The sequence below is a fragment of the Gymnogyps californianus genome, chromosome 1 (assembly GCF_018139145.2).
Source record: "Gymnogyps californianus isolate 813 chromosome 1, ASM1813914v2, whole genome shotgun sequence".
NCBI lineage: Eukaryota > Metazoa > Chordata > Aves > Accipitriformes > Cathartidae > Gymnogyps > Gymnogyps californianus.
The window spans coordinates 142101852-142121996 of NC_059471.1; the positions used below are offsets into that span (position 1 = coordinate 142101852).

The 20145-nt window shown below is 38.2% G+C and overlaps 1 protein-coding gene across 1 annotated transcript in view; it reads left to right on the top strand.

Annotated features, from left to right (window-relative positions):
* SCUBE1 (signal peptide, CUB domain and EGF like domain containing 1) overlaps nt 1-20145 on the top strand; it is a 211663-nt gene that overhangs the window by 98249 nt on the left and 93269 nt on the right. The window contains exons 5-7 of the mRNA XM_050912438.1: nt 6147-6272; nt 14240-14356; nt 17242-17331. Of these exons, the coding sequence (XP_050768395.1) occupies nt 6147-6272; nt 14240-14356; nt 17242-17331 (333 nt within the window). The remainder of the gene's footprint in view (nt 1-6146; nt 6273-14239; nt 14357-17241; nt 17332-20145) is intronic.

Here is a 20145-nt window from a genome sequence, read left to right on the forward strand (position 1 = left end):
CTAACAGAGTAAAACAAAAACTCAGGGAGAGGAGTTGTCTCTGTCAGTCTGCTAAATTGCTTGGTCATTGACCAGCGTGTTTTATTGTAGCGCTGTAGTTTCTCACATGAATTTTTAAAAAGAAAAGAAACAAACAAAAATCCCACTATATTAATAGTTTAGTAAACAACTAAAATGAGAATGCTTGTTTCCTCTTGTATTCTTTCCTCTCTCTCCTGCTGAAGATATATTCCCCTCTTTCTAGCACCAGGCGTTGAGAGAATGACCATAAGTGACAATCAGGTGATCTAAAGACATTATATTTCATGCTACATTCTGTTTCTTATTTTATAGTTATTATAATTACAATGTATTTGGTATTATTATATTTTGCTATGATATATAATACCTACTGATACAGATGAACTGTATCAACTGATCCTGATACAGTTGAACTCTACCATTCCTTAAATTAGCAGTTCTCCAGAAGAGAAAAGTCCTGAAAGTCCTGAATATCACCGGTAGCAGTTTCGTAGCACCACATGGATCCCCTACCCAAGCAGAAGTAATTATCCCCTATAACTAAGATTGATGGAGAGAAACTAATCACAACAATTGCTTGTTGTTTGTGTTATAAAGATTTATGCTTTACTTTACATACAGGGCATGTTCATAAAAAGTGTGTAAAACAGTTCATAAATAATTAAACACTATGGCTTATCTGAGTCCAGCAATTCAACGACTTGCATATAACTTATATTTAATGTCTTTTAACTCTCTGGAAGTTACTGGAACAGAATCATACAAATTATGTGTGATGTATGAATTTCGTAAATCATGTCTACAATATTTTTAATGATTTTTTTAATGAGATTCATTCTTTTGTTAAATAAGAGTGCAACTGTAATAAGAGATTTCACTGTGTACCTGGTGCTAAAATTAACTTATCAGCAAAAAAGAGAATCCAATTATGTAGTTTTGAGGATTGAGTATAAGTGATGCACATACTACTGTGCATGTCAGTGTGTATATATGGGTTAAGTTCAAGATTTCTCGTATTTTCTTACCACATTCAACCACATATGGTCTGACAATATTCTAAAAGTTATTACTGTATTATATCTTTGGTGCAATTTAAAGTAGTCTTTTTCAGATTGTGTTTGGAATCAGCATGTTTATTTGGTAGTTATAAAAAACAGCAATATAAAAACAGAGTAAGTGAAATTATGACAACATAGGGGATAATGTAAGCATATATGATGAACCACAGAGTAAAATAATTGCCAGAAGTCTTAATTAAGATGAGAACAGGCAGTGTTAATGAAAAATAAAGGCTGATCAGTACATTAGTTGTCACAGCCTGATTTAAGCACTTGCAGAGCCATTGAGCTGAAAACATTTTTAGAGCATAATACAATGGAGAGGTCGTTGTATCAGACTGAACATTTTGCAGAACAGCACTATTAAGAGATTTGCGATAACTAGATGGCAGACTGGATTAATGTAGTAGAGTCACACCCAAATCTCTCCTAGGCCAGGAACAAAAATGAGTGTAGATTGTGGGTCATGTAACAATGTCTGCCACTCTCCCATGAACAGTCTTTTGTAACTGAAAGTCAGAAAAAATCCAGGAATGCAACAGGAGAGAGTTCCTCAAGTCGTATCTAAAACGCTGAGAGATGATTTAGTTTAAGTAGATTAGTATTTTCCTTTCTTAAGTGGCATTTCTCTTCCTGTTTATAATGTATTTTCCGTTGGATTCTGTTTCGCTGTCTTTTTGTAAGGTGAATTTGCTGAGAATGTGTCTGTGTTTGAAAAGTTTATTTTACTGTCTGCCAGCACTGCCAAAGAGAACATGCACCCATTGTTGTGCTAGGCTTTAGAAACTACCTTGAGTAGTAGCGTATGGAATTAAGATACTGCTTTTATTAACAGTTAACATGAAAAACCTAGAACCTTTCAATGTTGGACATTTTAGTGTCATGACAATAAAGTAAGGATTCTTTTGGTGTACAGACACTCTTTTATCAACATTTAGTCTTTCCCTTGGTTTGGGATCTATAGTTTTTCACTTGACCCATAGTCCCATCAGTTCTAGAAGCTGGGACACACAGGTCACTGCAAAAGTCAAGAGAAGCAGCTAGGAACAACTCCTTGTGTTCAAAACCAGAGTGATGCAGTTGTGCACACAACAGAAGAGAGAGGGGAGCCACAAGGCTGTGTAGTAAAAGATGTAGTTCTGCAAATACTTTCTGCTTAAGGCTCAGGTGGAAGATCCGTTGCCTGATACTTTGGCCAGGCCGTGCAACATACTGAAGTAAAACTGCTGTGGGCATAATTCTGTACTGTCTTGGGAAAGGCCTAGAATAATTCCGTAGGTTTTTCCCCTCTCTTCCCTGGTTCTGCATTACATTGGTCAGCTCTAGGAAGGAGCAACGCGTGAAGCACAGGGCACTCCTCTTGGTTCTGGAGCCCCTCTGCTGAGTTGGGGCTTATGGTCATTAAGAGAAAGACTTCAAACACATTTAAATGAGCCGGAGAATCCCACCCAATTTTTCCATGATTGTGTTTTTTACTTGAATGACTAGTTTTCCTCCCATTTCTACAAATCAAGCTGTTTGGCCTTGATTGTGCCAGTTACCCCCAGAGGGAGCACAGCATTTTTGCTGGAGCTGTGCGCTGCCCATCACTGGGGAGAGGAGCCTCCTGGCTGCCTGCACATGGCAGTGCCAGTGGGTCTGGAAGCATGCTGCCCACCTCCCCTTTGGGTCACCCTTTGTCCTGGGGCCAAGGGAGGCTGAATGCCAAGGCAGGCACTGAGATGCTTAAGAAACATCCCCCTTTAACATCAAGGGAATTTTTCCCATGCTGTTATTCACGCTCTTGGCTCCTTATGTAAAAAACATGTGCACATTAGGTGGCTGCTAAACATTAAATAAAATAAGGCAAAACTTTGTTTCTCAGGAGGTGATAGTGAGCGGAGATGGTATCTCAGACATTTTACTACTTCTATGATAGCAGAGTGGTATGCAGTCAGCAGACCGGCTATTTTACTACCAGCAGTGCACTCCATCCAGTTCCAGTATAGGAAAATATGTGTGAGGTGTTTTATGTATTTCTAGTTCGTTTTAGAGTTCGGACCACATCCTGCTAAAGAGAATACTGAACAAAGTCATTTTAGGAGTATTTTTCTCTCCCATTTATATGCATTTGTATAACAACTAAACTAGTATTAGGAAGGTATTTAGCATATTTTTGTATTTTTAGTGTGATTTATGTGCTATATCATAAAAGGTTCAGTATTGTCTGAGGAGTCAGCTTGCAAAAAAAGTAAATCTTATGTATCAACAATGATTCATAAATCATTTGTGTATGCAGATTGATACAGAAGACATCTGGCCAAATACTGCATTTGCTGAAAAATTAAAATTTGGAATGATTAAAACTATTTGGAAATTAACACAAATTTGGTTTAGATTACATTTTTAAACAAGCCAAAATATTTATTTGCTGCATTTTTATATAAATAATTTTTTCAGTCCTAAAAATATTTTGTTTAGGAATTTTTGTAATTTAATTCTTAGGGATTTTGAAAAATAGTAAACTATAAATTAGAAGTTTCATTGTGAATGAGTTCCTGCTCTTGACTGAAAAATAATGGTCTTTCATTTCACCAGAAAAACTTACATTTTCTGAAATAATGGTTTTCAGGCTTAGGAGATTTCTGTGGTGTTCTTCTCCAGCTAAACATGGAACTGAAATCGTTTTTCTACAGCTCCAACTACCTGATGAATACAATAACTGAAATGATTAACACAGTAACTGAAATATTGTGGTCTTACACACAAATACCAGCATAAAATTCTACTTTGTCTTTCACTTTTGTTTGAAAATGTAATAATTCTGAGCTTGGATTTCTCCCGATATTTTTAGCAGTGCACAATTTCTGTCTTCCCAAGTGATCTTAACAATGGCAGATATTCAGTATCTGTAAGTAAACACTGAAAATCACTTGCTTCATTACACTTGTGGGCCATTAAATATCTTCTTTCATCTATCTAATTCCTCTCTTCTCATTGCCTCAGCAGTGTGACTCAATCAGGCATGTGTTATCTTTCCCAGATCCTTTTCTGAACATAGCGTAGTGTGCAGGAATGCAGTTTGTCAAACACATTGTGTCTGAAATCCTTTGTTGGGAGAAGTGGAGAGAAAGAGATTATAAAATGCCGCAAAACCTTCAATAAGGCCGTTCCCAGGTTTCTTACATCTGTTTAGCCGAACAAAACATTCATACCTCACTTCAATGTATAGGATGGTATAGTATAGTATATAGTATGTATTATTTCTTCCAATAGCATCTGTTGTCCAGGCTGCAGTTTACAGAGAATAACTTTTTCAGTGCTTTGGCAAGTTTTTAGACTCATCAGGGCCAACACAGAGGAGAATTTAGAAGAGAGAAATATATCTGTTGTCTATAATGTTGTTTTTCATAGGTGGTGAGATTTAAGATCCTGATATTTTTTGTAGGAGAGGTGAACAAAAATACCCACTCAGACTGGTGATGTGTGTTTTTCGTTGCTCTGCTAATATAAACCTTTCTGAGGTAAAGTCGAGCAGTGCAAATAGCTTCCGAAGCTGTTAGCTTCTGTCAACCTGAGGGAATCTCTGACTCACTTCCTGTAGCATTTCCTCCTCAGAATTTTGTACACAAAGTTTCTTAGTAGCTGTCTTATGTGCTAATTTGTGTTGAATTAAAAACTATTTTGTATGCAGAGAAACTTTTGCTCAAATTCATCATAAAGCCTTGACATTTGGTTTCAAGTATTTGATAGTGTGAGACCGGCCTCAGCCTAAAGGCAGTGTGTGTAGATGCCAGAGGTGACAGGTACGTTCATGTAGTTTCTGTAAGAATAAAAAGGGAGAGCAGTGATCGTTCTCACCTTTGGAAGAAAAACTTTGCAACAGCCCTGAAAAAACATTTATTTACAGTATGTTATCACTGTGGGTTTAAGTTGAACATTTTACACTGGAGTTGTTTTGAGAAATTAGCCTAGAATAGGTAGGAGTAGCCATGTTACAAAGTGACAAATGAGCTGCTGAGTCCACACTGATATTGCATGCTCCAGTGTTTTGGGGAATATGTGCTGTTTTCACGGTAGTAGGCTGAGTTATGCTGTGAATTCTCTGTCAGTGTACTCTGAGAGAATTTGTCTCTCCTTTCCAGGTCACATATCCAAGGGGAAGTCTGGGAAGGCTTTGTAATGCAAATCTAGCTAGCCTTCGTTCACACAAGGAATGCTAGATGCTGACCCATAAGGACTGAGTTCAAGATTTCTGTGAATATGTGGGATTTGAATTAACTCGGTCATGAAAGCCTCTAAGAGCATAAGGCGCATTCAGTACCTAAATCACTTACATGGTTTAGAAAGCTAAAATTGGCCCTATGATGATTAAGAGAAAGCTGGTTGATACTGCTCCTTGGCATAAACATTAACAGGAATCCACCCATGGCACCTGGACGTTTGTTGAACAACTGGTATGGTTTTTTTAATATAGTCAAAGAGAAAAGCGGTAGAGGTTTGTTGGAGGTGGGCTGTGCTTCTGGTGGATGACACAGATAATTAAGATGTATAACAAATAGTGAAGAAACAGATCCAAGCAAAAATGCTCAAATATAATCTTTGATGGATTTTGTGTGTTAGAAAATATAAAGCACGTTAACAGGCAAATAAAAATGCACCAGACAGTAAAAAACATTAGATTTATACAAGGAAAAAATAACAGTGAGCTCAGTTATTCAACTCTGATAATCACCTGTGGGACAGACAGCTTCCTGGAGTATCCTTTAAATCCATGATATTTTCATGAAAGATTAGAATATGGATATGGAATAGGGAAATCACAAGTCCTGGGTTTCTACATGCAGCAGAGACATCCTATGTTGCACAGTAGTACTTGTTGTATTTGCCCCAGAGGAGGTTTGTCCTGTATTACACTGTTTTGTTGATTGTATACCTCTTTTCAGCTGCATTTTTTTGCCTTGTGGAACACAGTCCAGATGCAAAATAAAAATTACAATTAAAATTACTGGAGGACTGGATGTGTATAATTATTTTGTAATTTATTTCAGTACTAATACTTTCCATTTTTCTTTCTTTTTTTTACAGAGGGTATGAACTGTATGAACAAAGATCATGGGTGTGCACACATCTGCCGGGAGACGCCCAAAGGTGGGGTTGCCTGTGAATGTAGGCCTGGCTTTGAACTTGCCAAAAACCAGAAGGACTGCAAATGTAGGTAGATGAAGATTAAATTTCAAATGCGCCAAAATGTCTTATTTTCTTCATTGTTGTTATTTTCCAGAAGCCAAGAAATCAACTTTGTTTTGGCCAAAGGTGATTTGTAATTTTACTAATGTGGTTTTTGCTGTAGAAGGTGTACTTGGGAATGGATAAGAGGGATTGAATAACAGAATGTTGGCAGTGACTCTGTTAGCAAAATGGTAACAACTTTTCTACCTTCCTATCAATGCAGAAAAGTGAGGGATCAGTTTAATCCAGGCTTTCCTTGTAAAGCAAAACAAATAAAGCATAGAGGATTCTGGCTTGCAGTATTTTGAAGGTCCACAATGATAGATGCATTGATAAATCTACTAATGGATTTAATGATAAACCCACTAGAGCTATCAAATTAAGAGTGTTAATTCCTCTTTTTTAAAGGATAGAAATGTTTGCTCTAGTCCTCATTCCACTGCACACAGTCTACTTCTCTTGTTATTACTTGGAAAACATGCAGCTGTATCATATATATTGTTCTTCAAAGAAAAACCCTGAGTGATGTATTCTCGAAGCTAGGATGCGGAAGATAGAGATGTTCATTAGCCCACATAATTGGAAGTTGTTCTGTACAGGTTAAAAGAATTGACCCTCTGTAACTCAGCACCATCATCTGAAAGCTTCCAAATTGCATGGGAGTCTTTCTGATGGCTTCAGTGAGTGTTAGACCTGACTCCAATAGCTTGCTTTCCTACTTGGTAGCTTTGTGAGAGACAAAAAAAAGGAAGTGCAATAAAATGACATGAAACATGTTTTGTGTCTTGCATAGGGCCAGTATTTTTGTGATAGCCTGTCTTCCACTTCAGCTTTTTTCTTCCTGAGATCTCCACTGTGTAAACACACTTAGATGATATTAGTTCCCAAGTACAAAGTCAAAAGAATCACCTTTGAATATCATCAAGAAATGCCACAGGATATTATACAGCCTGATTGCTCCTCAATGTTAAGAGGCTACACAGGGCCAAAGGCAAAAGCACAGAGAAAAATTGCCTTTATGGTAATTTTCATTCTCAGTGTTTATTAGAAGTGAAAATTGCATGCTGTTAATTGCAGTGCAACATCAGCTACATTGGTAAAGTGGAAGAGGATGTTTATTTATGTTGTTTATTATTTGTTTCCACAAATTTGTACGTTCCTTAGGAATTACATTATCCTTTTTCGTAGTGAGATGGTGACAGGAGAATTAAAGCCTTTTCTAGAACAATATTTCTAAATGCCTCAAGGTTTAATAGAGTGAAAAACTTGAATTTATTCTGTGCCCTGTGGTGTTCAAATTGTAGTTGGAAGTATAATGAACTTTTGCTGACAGACCTCTAAGTAGGGACACTGAGTTTTTCAAGGCCACAGAGCTTGCTGCAGAGTACACCGACCCCTAAACCCACAGCACATACTGCAAATATGTTCCAAAGTCTTATTTAAAGTAACTGTACTCCTAGCCCTTCCAAACGCAAAGAAGTACAAAGCTGTAGCCAGATAGCCTGGGACAGTAATTGTGAGATTACAGCAGGCTATTTATAAAGGTCTAGTTCTGAAACCAAATCTTGACTTTTAAAAAAACTGTTTCACAGCTAACCATTTCAGTGGAATTGGCTTAAATCTTGAGCTGCAGCTTTGCAAGTGCTGAGTACAGCTATTTTGAAGAGCTGAAAAAGAGACACTTGCCCGTTGTCAGCCTGGACTGGGTCTGTAGCCCTGTGTACCAGGGACTGGTAGGGTCTGATATACCCCTAAGTATATCCCTGTATCCCTCTCAATTATTCTGATTTATCATGGTCCCTCCAGGAGACTGTGCCTTTCAGGGTTTGTCAGAGCTTGCTTCTCTGGTTTTTTATATGAACAAGTGGCAAAGAATCATTACCTTACTACGTGAATTTTTGTCAGCCAGTTTGCAATTGAATCAGAATACTGGGAGAGGTTTTCAGATGTATTGGCCCAAGTCCACTAGTAATGAGACATGTGTTCCTCAAAGGAAAAAAAGACGTTAAAACAAGTTAGAAAGCGTAAAAAATTGGAGTGAGGCTCCCTGCTTTTTATGCATGCATTACAAGATTGTCATTACATCCTAATTACATGATTACATATCACCTGATCGTATCATCGTGTGCTAATAAGGCAGTCACTATTGGTGTCTTGCTTCATTCAGTGTACATGATGGTCAGTGCTCATTAAACAGGCTTTTGCTCAAGAGCTTCCTCTCCATAATTCAGTGTCATGCCTTTCCTGCTGCACAGTATCCAAACCCTATTGTGAACATAAAATTTTTAATTTCCTCATGGGTTTTCCCATGATACTCATTAATGTAATATCGAAGTGCTTTGTAGGCATTGGTAATGTATTTTCAGAACATTCTTGTCAAGTTAAAAAGTACTGGTTTGCCTATCTTACAAATGGGAAATGAATATAAAGATGTTAATGTTCAAGTCATTTAGTAGTGATAGGTGATTAACAAGAAACACCCAGAACCCAGCTCAGCATTTATAGCACTTTAGTATGATCAAAGCCAAGCTCCCAATGGCTCCAGCTATAGTTGCAAATGCTGTGGAGAAAGGAATATAATATTAGTAACTTGTAATAGATGTGACTCAAGTGACTTGTCAAGCCCTAAGTAGGAATTCGATGTCAGGGGCAGGTGAGAGGTTTTTTAGGGCTCTAGTCACTGTCTGGACAAGACCGTCCTTTCTTGACAGTCCCTTTCTGATTTACTGCTCATTCTGCAGCAAATGAGACAAGATTCTCCAGCTATTTCCACAGACCTGACTTTCCCCAGCTCCACTGTGTGCTGTATAAGACAGGAGTCTTTTCTGCATTTGTCATTGTGGATGGTTATCATGATACAATAAGTCTATGTACCAGAAGTCTGGTATTTTGTAGTTTTTGAGCGCTAAAAATCCTGTCTAGTATGTTTACAATAAAATGATGTCCCACCTATGCCAAGTGGCAGCTTTTCGGCTCCTGCTGACAATGTTCTCATGAAGCTATTTGCTGTCAGTACGAAGATCTCCAGAATGCTAAAAATGTAAGGCTATACTAGAATAAATAATGCAAGCAATGTTGCATGCACAGCTTTATCACATAGAAAGAGATGCCTTTATATTTATATGAATTATATATTTAATGGCAAATTTAGTTAAAAAACAGTGCAGTTTTTAATTTCTCTGGAATTACAATGTGCTGGTTGGAACTGTCACAGAAAGCCATGCTACAAAAACAAAAGATCTGGCTTGTTGCAAATTCTGTGGCATCTGAGCCATAGTATATATTTCAGTCTGCATGCAGACAAGATCAGGACATAGTTGTCTTAGGGGATTTTTTGGGTTAGTGGGTACTAAATGCTAGACTTAATATTTGGCCATATGTTTTCAAATACTCCTTGTCATGGGCATGTCAGATGGAAGAGACCAGGAAAAGGATCATATGAAAGTTCAGAGAAGCACTGAAAGCAGGATTTAGCCTGTACAGTGAGGCTGAATTCTGGTAGTTTTTATCTTCTGGGGGTTTTAGCATGGAACATCAATATCATTATTTAGTGGAATAAGTACATTAAAATCCCTTTTGTTCTTTAAGATGTCATTCCTCTTCCAGACAGTTGTTTCTTGCCTTTCATCATCAAAATGTCATTTCAAGACTAGTCCATCTGTTTTTATGGATGTGAGCACTGGCCCACATGCAAAGCTGTGTCTCAGCAATGCTTAGCTCAGCCTGGGCAAACTGAATAGATGCTGCTGCTTTACAGCATAGGCAGGTGGACAGTTAGGGAGATTATGCCATGCTGCCAGCCTGCAGGCCCTGAAAGGTGGCTGGCCAGTTCAAGAGCCTGAGCATTATAGTCAGCGAAAAGAATTAATCTTGTTTGAAGGTTATTTGAAGCACCAGTGTCAGGGCTTCAGCTCAGGATGCCCCATAGCTCTTCATTCACAGGAGAAGCAGTGTTGGGAGAACAGACTGGTAACTTGGCCACCAGCATTAAACACCTCACATAGATGGTGTGCATCTTTGTAGGGCTTGTGTGCTGTTTCTACTCATGTTTGTAGCCAACACGAGCAAAGCCTTCTCTGTGAGATGCTGGTTTTAGCCAGTTGTACAGGGTATTTATCCCACTAAGGGAAAGAGCCCAGCATTTTGATTGCACTTAAGACATACACGAATGCTGAAGCAGTGTCAAAAGCAATGGTGTTACTCTGGTTTTAAATCTGCCATGTGGGGATAAGTATGTCTGAGTTCTAACAGATATGTGTATATTCTCCTTTAGTAAAAAAGAAAGAAAAATTACTTACTATTTTCCATCCCTTTTATTGTAACATGATTTCTAATATTTGGAAGTGATCTGTGTCTATCAGAAGTTACCATTTTGCCTCTTTGTTTGCCTTTTTAATGTCACAAACTCTGAATGAGCACACAATCTTTTGCATAGCTGTAGAGTCCAAATTTATCAGAAATAATTTTTAAAAGAACATTTTGAGATTTCTCATTAATTTTGCTTTAATACTTTCTGACAAAAATGGAGTAGATCTGGATGTCCCTTTGCTTTTAAATAATTTTGATTTTCTGCCTCTAAGCAAGAGAAACTTCTCAGTGTGTCACTGCCACAGAATTAAGGCTGGAAGGAAATTGAAATGACATATTTTACAACTGAATTTTATACCAATTTCACCTGCAGAGCTGTCAAGCTCCAGAATTTTGGCTCAAGTTGCTTTAAATAAATAAATAAATAAATTGTAGTCTAGACAGAAGTTCAAGTCCTTCAAAAACGTGATTTACTAATATTTGTAAGAGACAGGAAAAGGAACTGACCTACATCTGTGTTCATTGACTGGGTAGAACAGGAACCAGTAACTTTTAGTATACAGGGAAACTATAAAAGAAGTGTGTGATTCTGCAGGATTTAGTATAAACCCCATCAGTCTAGTGCTATTTTTCATAGACAAATACAGTAAGGAAAAGTCCCTCATTATTACGTGGATCAGAGAAACCATGTTAAGCTATTTTCATCTGTGCCAGCAGAAGCTTTCAGCAAGGAATGCCAGAAATAACTGCTGCAGTCAGGTTGTTTAAAATATACACTTTGTTGCTGATTGCACTTTAAAATCCTCAATAAAAATACTGTTGGCTAGAAATGTATTTAAATACCTGGCATAAGCAACACCTTTAAGTTAATTTGTGATGGCACTGCAGTCCAACAGGGATAGAAACATTGAATGAACCTCCATGTAGTCCAAGAGGCATACGGGGTCAAGAAGGAGGGGAGGATAGGTAGATGGAAAATACCTTATCCTGGATTAGCTCTGCCAGTGTGCACCCAACACTGTGGATATTACAAGCAGCTGCCTTCTGTACCACTTACTGCCCCTACTTGGTCACATCCCAGATGCAGCCGGCCAGAAGAGAGCTCATGTTTGCAGTCAGGCTGCAGCCAGCAGATTCAAACCTCTGTCTGTTCCTCTAGCTCTCAGCTAGGCTGCAAACCAGTATTTCATCTACCTCCAGATTAACCAAGAAGTTACTGTTGCACACATAATGTAGCAGAGAGAGTGAGCCACAAGAAAAAAATTAACCCCCAAAAATTGCAAATCCAAGAACGGGCAAAAAGAAGAGAAGTGAATAAGGACAGGCATAGTGTTGAGCAAGGAAATTATTTTTCAGCATGACTGCATCGAAAAGGTGGGAGGTTTAAGAATGGAAAATTGATGTAAAATTTTAATTTGTTTTGCATCAAAAATAAAAACTAAAATGTTATTTTGTATTGAAGGAAATGAAATGTTGCTTGCATTTGATGCAAAGCAGAATGGTTTGCTTCATGTATTTTTTCACAAAAAGAAATTAATAGCTAAGTTATAAAACTGGAGAAGGAGAAAGAATGCCTAAGGATGGTTGTTGCTTAGGGGGCTTTTTTAATGTAATTCCTTGGAAGTTTAGGATTCTTATGACTTGGGGTATGTGAGTTCAGTTCCCTCCTCTGTCTGGTGGGACTGAACCCACAGTTCCCATTTTCCAGCCTAGTGCCCAAACTGTCAAGTTCCAATAAGGGAATTTGGATCAGGCGGCTCTCCATCTTTCTCATTGACATGCTTTCCAATTGGATAAAACAGTGATATTCCTGGGAGGAGAGGTGGGAATCCAGGCAGACCCTCTTCTCGAGGATTGTTCTTACCACTAGGCCATGAGTCTATTCCCTCGCTATCTCTGAACAACATAGGGATTTTATTCAAAGTGTACAACGTGAAGGACCAAGGATGCTTGCACCTGTAGTGGCCTCTGGTCTGTACTCTCTTGGGAGATGGACAATTCCTGTTGTGATCTTTGCCAGACTTCAAGGACCGCGGATGTAAACTTGCGGTTTCCACACTGGCAGGAGGTTTTAATGTGAATTCTGTTGGGTATGCTGTGGTGGGTCTCCCTCAGTTGCTTTTCTTAGAATTGTTCCATTTTAAGCGAAATACTTAAGTGATTACTGACAGTGGCATGACTATTCAGCACTGGGACACTCACACCAGAGGTGGGATATTTCAGTGCTAGTCACTGTGACTGAAAATTCCAGTCTACTCCATTTTAAGAAGCTAGCATTAAAGCAGAGTCACTGAGGTCAGTGGGAAATTGTATGAGCTTAGCCCTATTGGATTAGATAGAACCTCAGTTTAGATTTAGATACATGATTTTAAAATCCTGTTAACCACTATCTTGGTTTTACTGTATATTGCAATTTGCTACCCTGGCTCTTTTATAAACTCTCTTATCTAGAAGGAAAATTCTGCTAAGACCAATGTGAGGAAGTTCCTTCTGATTAGTAGGAGTCAGTATTTAAATTACTATAACATTTCAAAACATTGAAGTCCTCTGAAATGATGCATATAATATAACTGAATAATGGTATGTTGGATTTCCCCTGTATCTGCCAGTATGTATATACCAATAAAGAACCTAGTCCAAATTACCTGTATATAAAGACAGTAAATTGAATTCAGAATTCAGTCAGATCAGAATTGTGTTATTCAGCATCAAGCTATGCGACTGCAAAGGATTAAACGGAACAGAGGCAAATGAGAGGCATTGTTAATGGCGCTAGCCAGCTTAATATTTAAAAACTGGTTTGTCTTAATACTCGGGAATTAAATCTATCATGTGACAAAGGAAACTGAATCTGATCTATTAATTCATGTAAACTTCAAAACTCTATCTGTCATGTGTCATGAAAAATGTTTGCTTTAATGTATGTTCAGTATTTTTTCACCAGAGGACATTTTAATTGCTAAAAACCATTTTGCACTGCATGCTTGGAAATGAAAGTGACATCTCCAATGTTTCCTTCCTAATTGAGGCCAGCGCACTGCAGGGACATAACAACCGTGTATTTTTTGTTTCAGAGAAGAAAAGAAAAAAAAACATGTTTCCTGTTTTATATTTAAATATTCTTCTACTCTAGGAGGACCGGTACTTGAAATAATAGATTTCAAGACTTATATGGTTCTATTCTTGCTGTTTGGTCTGTTTCCTCCACTTAGAAAATGAAGGGGAAGGAAAAGAGAAGTGCTGTCTATAGACTTGAAAATATACATCTGTATTAGTAGACTGCTCATTTCTTCATGCCATGTACAGCACAGATACAAAGCATGTAGCTTTTAGGAAGAGATGGAACCACTCATACTAAAATTATGAATACAAATAGACTGGGGAAAAAGTAGCACATGCTCTTTTTCTTTCTCTTTTTCACGGCATGGATTGAGAGTAGGGTGTGAGACAGGAAAGTGGCTAAGATAAGGGGCGTCAGAAAGAATAAGAAATGCAAATAACTGCAAATACAAATGTGATGTTGCCTTATGTCTTGGTTTGTTACTGCTCTTCTGTATTCTGAAAGGCCCTCAAGACTAATTGGTTTCATTGTCATTTTATTTATATATACATATATACACATTCATTTGGGGCTTAACTAGTAACCTGTAACTATGGGAATGGAGGCTGCCAACACACCTGTGATGACACAGATACTGGTCCTGTGTGTGGTTGTCATCAGAAGTATGCCCTACATTCAGATGGCCGAACCTGCATTGGTAAGTACTTCTCTGCAGCGCATTTTATTTCATATTTCTCATAGAATATATATGTGCACATATGTATGTGTGTGTGTGTGCGCGTGTGTGTTTGTATCTCACAGGCGTTTAGCACCATTGCTGAAAGAAGTGTATAACAGCAGTTCCTGGCCGTAGTAGCTAAGGTCATGCTATACAGAGAAAGAAGCATTTATGTGTGTTTTGTCAAAATGTGTGTTAATGAAGCATCCCTTTGTTACTCCTCTGCAACTTTTATTTCTTTTCATAACTCTAATAATTTTTGAAGTAAAAAGGTGTAGAACATTCATAATTATGAATGAAAGTTCAGCTTTTGCATTCACTTTCATGAGTCAAGACTTCCTTGTGTAAGCAAGGTGAGGAAAATGATCCTCTTTTCTAAGCTGTTATCGGGGAAAATTAATCATCATGATGTGCTTTCTTCCCTGTTGTATGTTTTATGATTCTAAAAATGACAGCACTTGTAGTGAATAAGCTTTCACTCAGATTATCAGTAGGGAAAAGCCATTCAAGAGATGGAGCATCTTGGAAGATGCTATGCAAACATTTATGATTATAAAATATATTATTTGCTTAACACCATTTCTTTCCACTCTGCTTTTTTTTTTTAAATAAAAAAGGATATTTTTGCATACTGCAAGTTAAAATTTGGAAATTCTTACTCACAGATCAGAACCTAAAATCCATAATGGTTTTCATTAGCATTGTGGTCATGTTGACTTTTTTTGTTTGTTTAATTTCAAATTCTTACAAATTCCTAGTAATTTCCTGAGGTTAAAAAAGGATGGACACATATGTATCATCTTTTCTCTCATTTATCAATACTGCAAGACAGAGCACTTGAAGCCCATGCAAATCTGTCAGTTATCTTTAGTGATCCCTTGGTCAGATCCATGGCATAAAACTCCGTGGCTGCCCAGAGCCTCACTCGCCTCTGATGGGTTTGATTGCTCAAATTGTGTGGTAAGGTGAGGGTTATGCTGGCAGAGGTAGAGCTGAACAAGGTTCAGTGCTGTACTCTGCCTCGCTGTATACACAAGCTATGTCTCAGCTTACGGGATCTCTCAGCTAGTATTTTTGATTAACACAGAGGGCTCCGTCGTACAGTCCCTCTGTTTAAGTAACCCTCCCTGAAGCCTGTGGCAGTTCCAGATGCAGAGAATTTGCAGGAGCGAGGGCCTTGAGAGCAGGTTTTATTGAATGGATAATTGATCTTCTGTTTATTAGCATTCACTGATATCCTTGGATTGATGTTTTATTTTGTCCAGCATGTAAAAATGATTTTAAAAGCTGTGTATACTGCACCTGTTTTTTACTTTTTTTTCTCCATTTTTGTAATGTAATACATACAACTCCATGTTACATTCCTTGGTCTTGTGATGTAAGTCACATATTACTGCCTCTGCTGATTTTCTTCCCTCTAAGTAGTTCTTTCTCTTAGAATACTTTTAAAATTTTTTTTTTATTTTTTACATTTTTATTCCTGCTTTCTGGTGATGGTTCCTGATTGCCTGTCTTGTCTGATAACTGACGTTCATTAATTATTTACAGAGCAAAATAAAAAAAAACTCAAACAAAAGCCTCTATTGCAGCCTGATCCCATCTAGAACTTGTTAAAAACAAAACAAAACAACTTCTTGTTACCACTCAACCATGTAGTGTTGCCACAAACAAAACCTGCCAGCCTCCTCCTCCTCCTCCTCCTCACTTCAGTGATTCCAGCGTTTGCTGTCTTCAGTGGTGTATATAGTCCAGGCATCACTGCAAGAATGCAAACTTCTGCAATGCCACATAAATACTTGTTGACCCTTTGTCTAACATATTTTGTCTTCGTTTGCTTGACTTATCCTTTTATTTTATTTTTTTGTGTTTGCTGCATGTGAAAGTCCCCACTTGCATTTTGGTTTTTGCTTTCCTAATAAGCATTTCCCTCTCTGTATAAATCATTGTATTTACCCAGCTGCTGCTTCTCCATTGCTCTCCTGTATCAGAAATCTTTATTTTTATTTCACTTACTGATCATCTCTTCCCACACTTGTGACTGTTTCTGTGTATTTCTAATGAAGCATAACCAAACTAAAGTCCTCATTATGCTGTATGAAACTCTTACATGTAGGATATCAGAGACTACCTTGTCAAATGACCTTTGCTGACATCATCTTGCTTACTGCATGCTTACAAAATTACTAAACCCTGTTCTTGCAACATCTTTCCTAGCATTGAATGTTTAGCTAGTAGTGTTTCATAGACAAGCAGGCAACCAGCACTGCCCAAATTGATCTTTTTTTGTGTTTGTTTGGTTTGTTGTTTGTTTATTTTTGTTGTTGTTTTTGTTTAATTTGCATGCTGTTGTTTGATTTCTCCTCACGAAGTGTCAATGTGTATGAGACTATGGTGCATCTGTGCCCATCCATCACCGGACTCTTCTAGCTCTCTCTGTCTGTCTTGGTCTTCTGCCTGCCACCTTCAGATTCTGGTGCCACCATTAGCCTGAATGACTTTACAGTTTGTCTTTGGTAGTTTGTTTAACTAGCATCCCTGAATTTTAATTTTCATCATTAACACCTCTCTGGGGCACTCATGTTAGCTGTCTTGTTCTCCAGTAGGAATCCAGCTTCCTGTATGTGGTTAATTACTTCGTAGTTGACCATTCTTCCTCCTCCTCCTCTTTCTTCCTCCTTTCCCTAAATACCCTTTAATTTTTTCCTGGGGTCTCAAAGGGAATTAACTCTCTAACGGGGATTTAGTGCTTTCATGCCTTGCTTCTTGGCTTTGGCTGTGCCATGCCAAGAAACTGTCTTAGGCAGCGGAAAATTGGGCTTGTGATTAACCAACTGCTCCATGTTTGTCCCTTACTTGTGTTTTAGAGAAGGATGAGGCTGCAATTGAGAGTTCTGAGTACAATGCCACGTCAGTAGCTGATGTGGACAAGCGGGTGAAACGGCGGCTACTTATGGGTAACACTTTTCTTCCACTTCCTTTGTTGTGCTCTCACTTTTGTCTGTATGTGTGTTGGGGGGAGGTTCTCTTTTGGTCTCATTTGGTCCCTTTGGTTTTGGTTTGGTTTGGTTTTTTAACCTGACTTCATCTGTGTGGAAAGGTCACCAATTTTGTTAAGTTCTCATCTGTTGTACAACTTCATTTCTTGTTTTTAAACTTTTTTCCCTAATGCTGCAGCTTTAATGTTCAATTTCTTCTGCATAGAAAGAAGCTTTTGCCATTAACCTTACTTACCTTATGCAAGCTACTCTACATGTGATTTGTGTGTGTTTGTGTGTATGTGTTACAGTAGGATTCCTGAAAAATCTCATGTTGTGGACCTGCCTATTGACTTAAAAGTGGATGATGATGACGATGATGATATAAAACAATGTTCTATTACATATGTGGTGTTAAATGAACAACTGTATGTGCCTACTTAAAATTTGCAGTACTTTTGATTGAAATGTAAATATTATGACTGGAAATTCAATTATTTCCTTTGTGCAGCTATGTTAGTAACCACTGAAAGATCCTTCCCTAGTGACTATTGAGCTTCCGTATGTTCTTCTTTCAAGACTGAAGCATGGCTTGTTTCTCTGTGGTGTTGGAGCCTGAGAGTGGAAGGGATGAGGAAGTGCATTGAACAATGAAGATAATTCTTTAGCTTCTGTTCTCAGTTAACCCATTGCGCACCCTTGTGCTTGTCTTCTTCATGTTAAATTTATGGCCAGTAGTGAGAATGACCTTTTGGGAATAGAAAGGGTGGAGTGTCTGGACCTCTGCCAGACTCTTTTCATGTGACAAAGAGCACAGAGTAGCACAGACTGCTGAATGATACCAGCGGTTTGGAGGTTTTCAGGTGGTTTATTACTCTGTATTTTCCTTTCTGATGCCCTACTCACCACATATAATTATTTCCACTAGGTTTTAAACATGGTGAGCATTGGTGAGATGTACCCAATGAACCGTTTACAAGACAGGGATTCTTCACCCACAGAAGAGTTCTGGCAGGACAAGATTCTGCTCTCTTCCCTCCTGGTCGCTATTTCATTTCTTAAAACCATTGAGTCCATTGGAGACTCTGTCCTGCTAGCCCTTGGCAAGCTCAGCTCTGGCTGTAAGCATCCACACCTGTCTGGAAGGACCACCTCTATGAGACCATAAGCCTCACTTTGAATATTTAGTTGATTGCTGGGCTAATAGTTGCAGCAGGTGACAATATTTGTAAAGTTTCCATATCACTTGTATCTCATCACCCAAGACAAACCATCCGCTTAACCGTAGGCCAGCATACAACCACTGTGTAGGAAATGGCACGGTGTTATAAATCTGAAATGGTATTAGATGATAATACTGAGGTAAAATATTTTCCCTCATGTGAAAACCTGGGCATATGTTCCTTTATTTTTAGATTATCTATGATTGTTAATTTGCAATTAGTTTGCAGACCTAGCAAGTGACCCATATCAATTTATTGTTTAAGGATGCACTGTTTAAATTAATTTAAGCTAACAAAAGCTATGAGGCAGCTCATCTTGCTTTCTAAAGGTGCATTAACACTTTTAGCTGTAATTTCAATAAGACCTATAGTCTCACAAGAAGTCAGGAAAAAAAACGTGCAAAGGGTCTCTAGACTGCTGGAAAATCCAGTTCTCTAGGTCTAAATGGTGAGTTTGCCCAGCCACTAACAGTATGTACAATAGGGTTTAGAGGGACTGAGCAACATAGTGCACTGCATTGCTGCCTTACCCTCTGATAAAAGTAGTTATCCAACCTGAAAATAAGCTCACACTGCTTACCAGAGTCCAGGCAAATAGAATTAAAAAGTTACGATTAGCAACAAGCTTCTTAGTTACACCAGGTCTGCAAGTTCCAAGCTGAACATAGACTCTAGAAATAGGTTTAGGGAGATAGTTAAAAATCCAGTTTGCAAAATACATTGTTTAACTCTTCAGTACCTTGTGTGTTAGCAGGTATCAGCCAAGAGCTGAGGTTTGTGGACATGCTGTGTTTGAACAACTGATTCCTTAGAAAAACATTAACTGGAGCTGAAAAGAAATTTAATTAGTAAGTGAGATCTGAGTGGGTGGCTTATTACTTATGGACTTTTCTGCTTGTTTATTTCTACTGATTTCTGATGCTCAGAAAATCCACAATTTATTTTTTTAATGGAGTCTTACTACATTTCAGAAGTGTAGTGGCATTTCCATGAAACTCCATGTGTCTTCAGATGCTTTCTAAACAGCTGTTTTAGAAAGTACTGGAAGGCTCCTCAGGAAACTTTCTTACCAGCTTTTGTAAATGGACTATGATTTTTGACCCTCCTGCAGGCAGTCTTGGGAGAGTAGGAAAAGTAGATGACTTTATGTAATTTTAGTAGTCTGATGAAAGATACTTTCAATTGCAAGCCCTGAGATGATAATTTCTAGTCCCCTGTCATTTGCTGCATGCTATTAAAATGACTATGATCTGTATAACCCATAGTATCAGCCAAGGCTAAGAATAAGCTTGCATGAGATTACTTTAGGAGAACAAGACTGCTGTCAGACATGACTGCCTATGCCACTCATTTTGCTACAGCAAGACTGGCCACCTCTGTAGCTCAGACTGACTCTTACAGGGGCCTGTGTCCTAGTCATGGTGTGGTCCTGTGACTTGTGGCTAAATCTTAAATAGAGAAAAGTAGATAAATACACTTCCTTCCTTCCTTCCTGCTGGATGCATTTTTATCTAGATCTTGTGGGGCAGACAAGAAACTGTTCTTCTCTGATGATCTACAAGAAACGTTC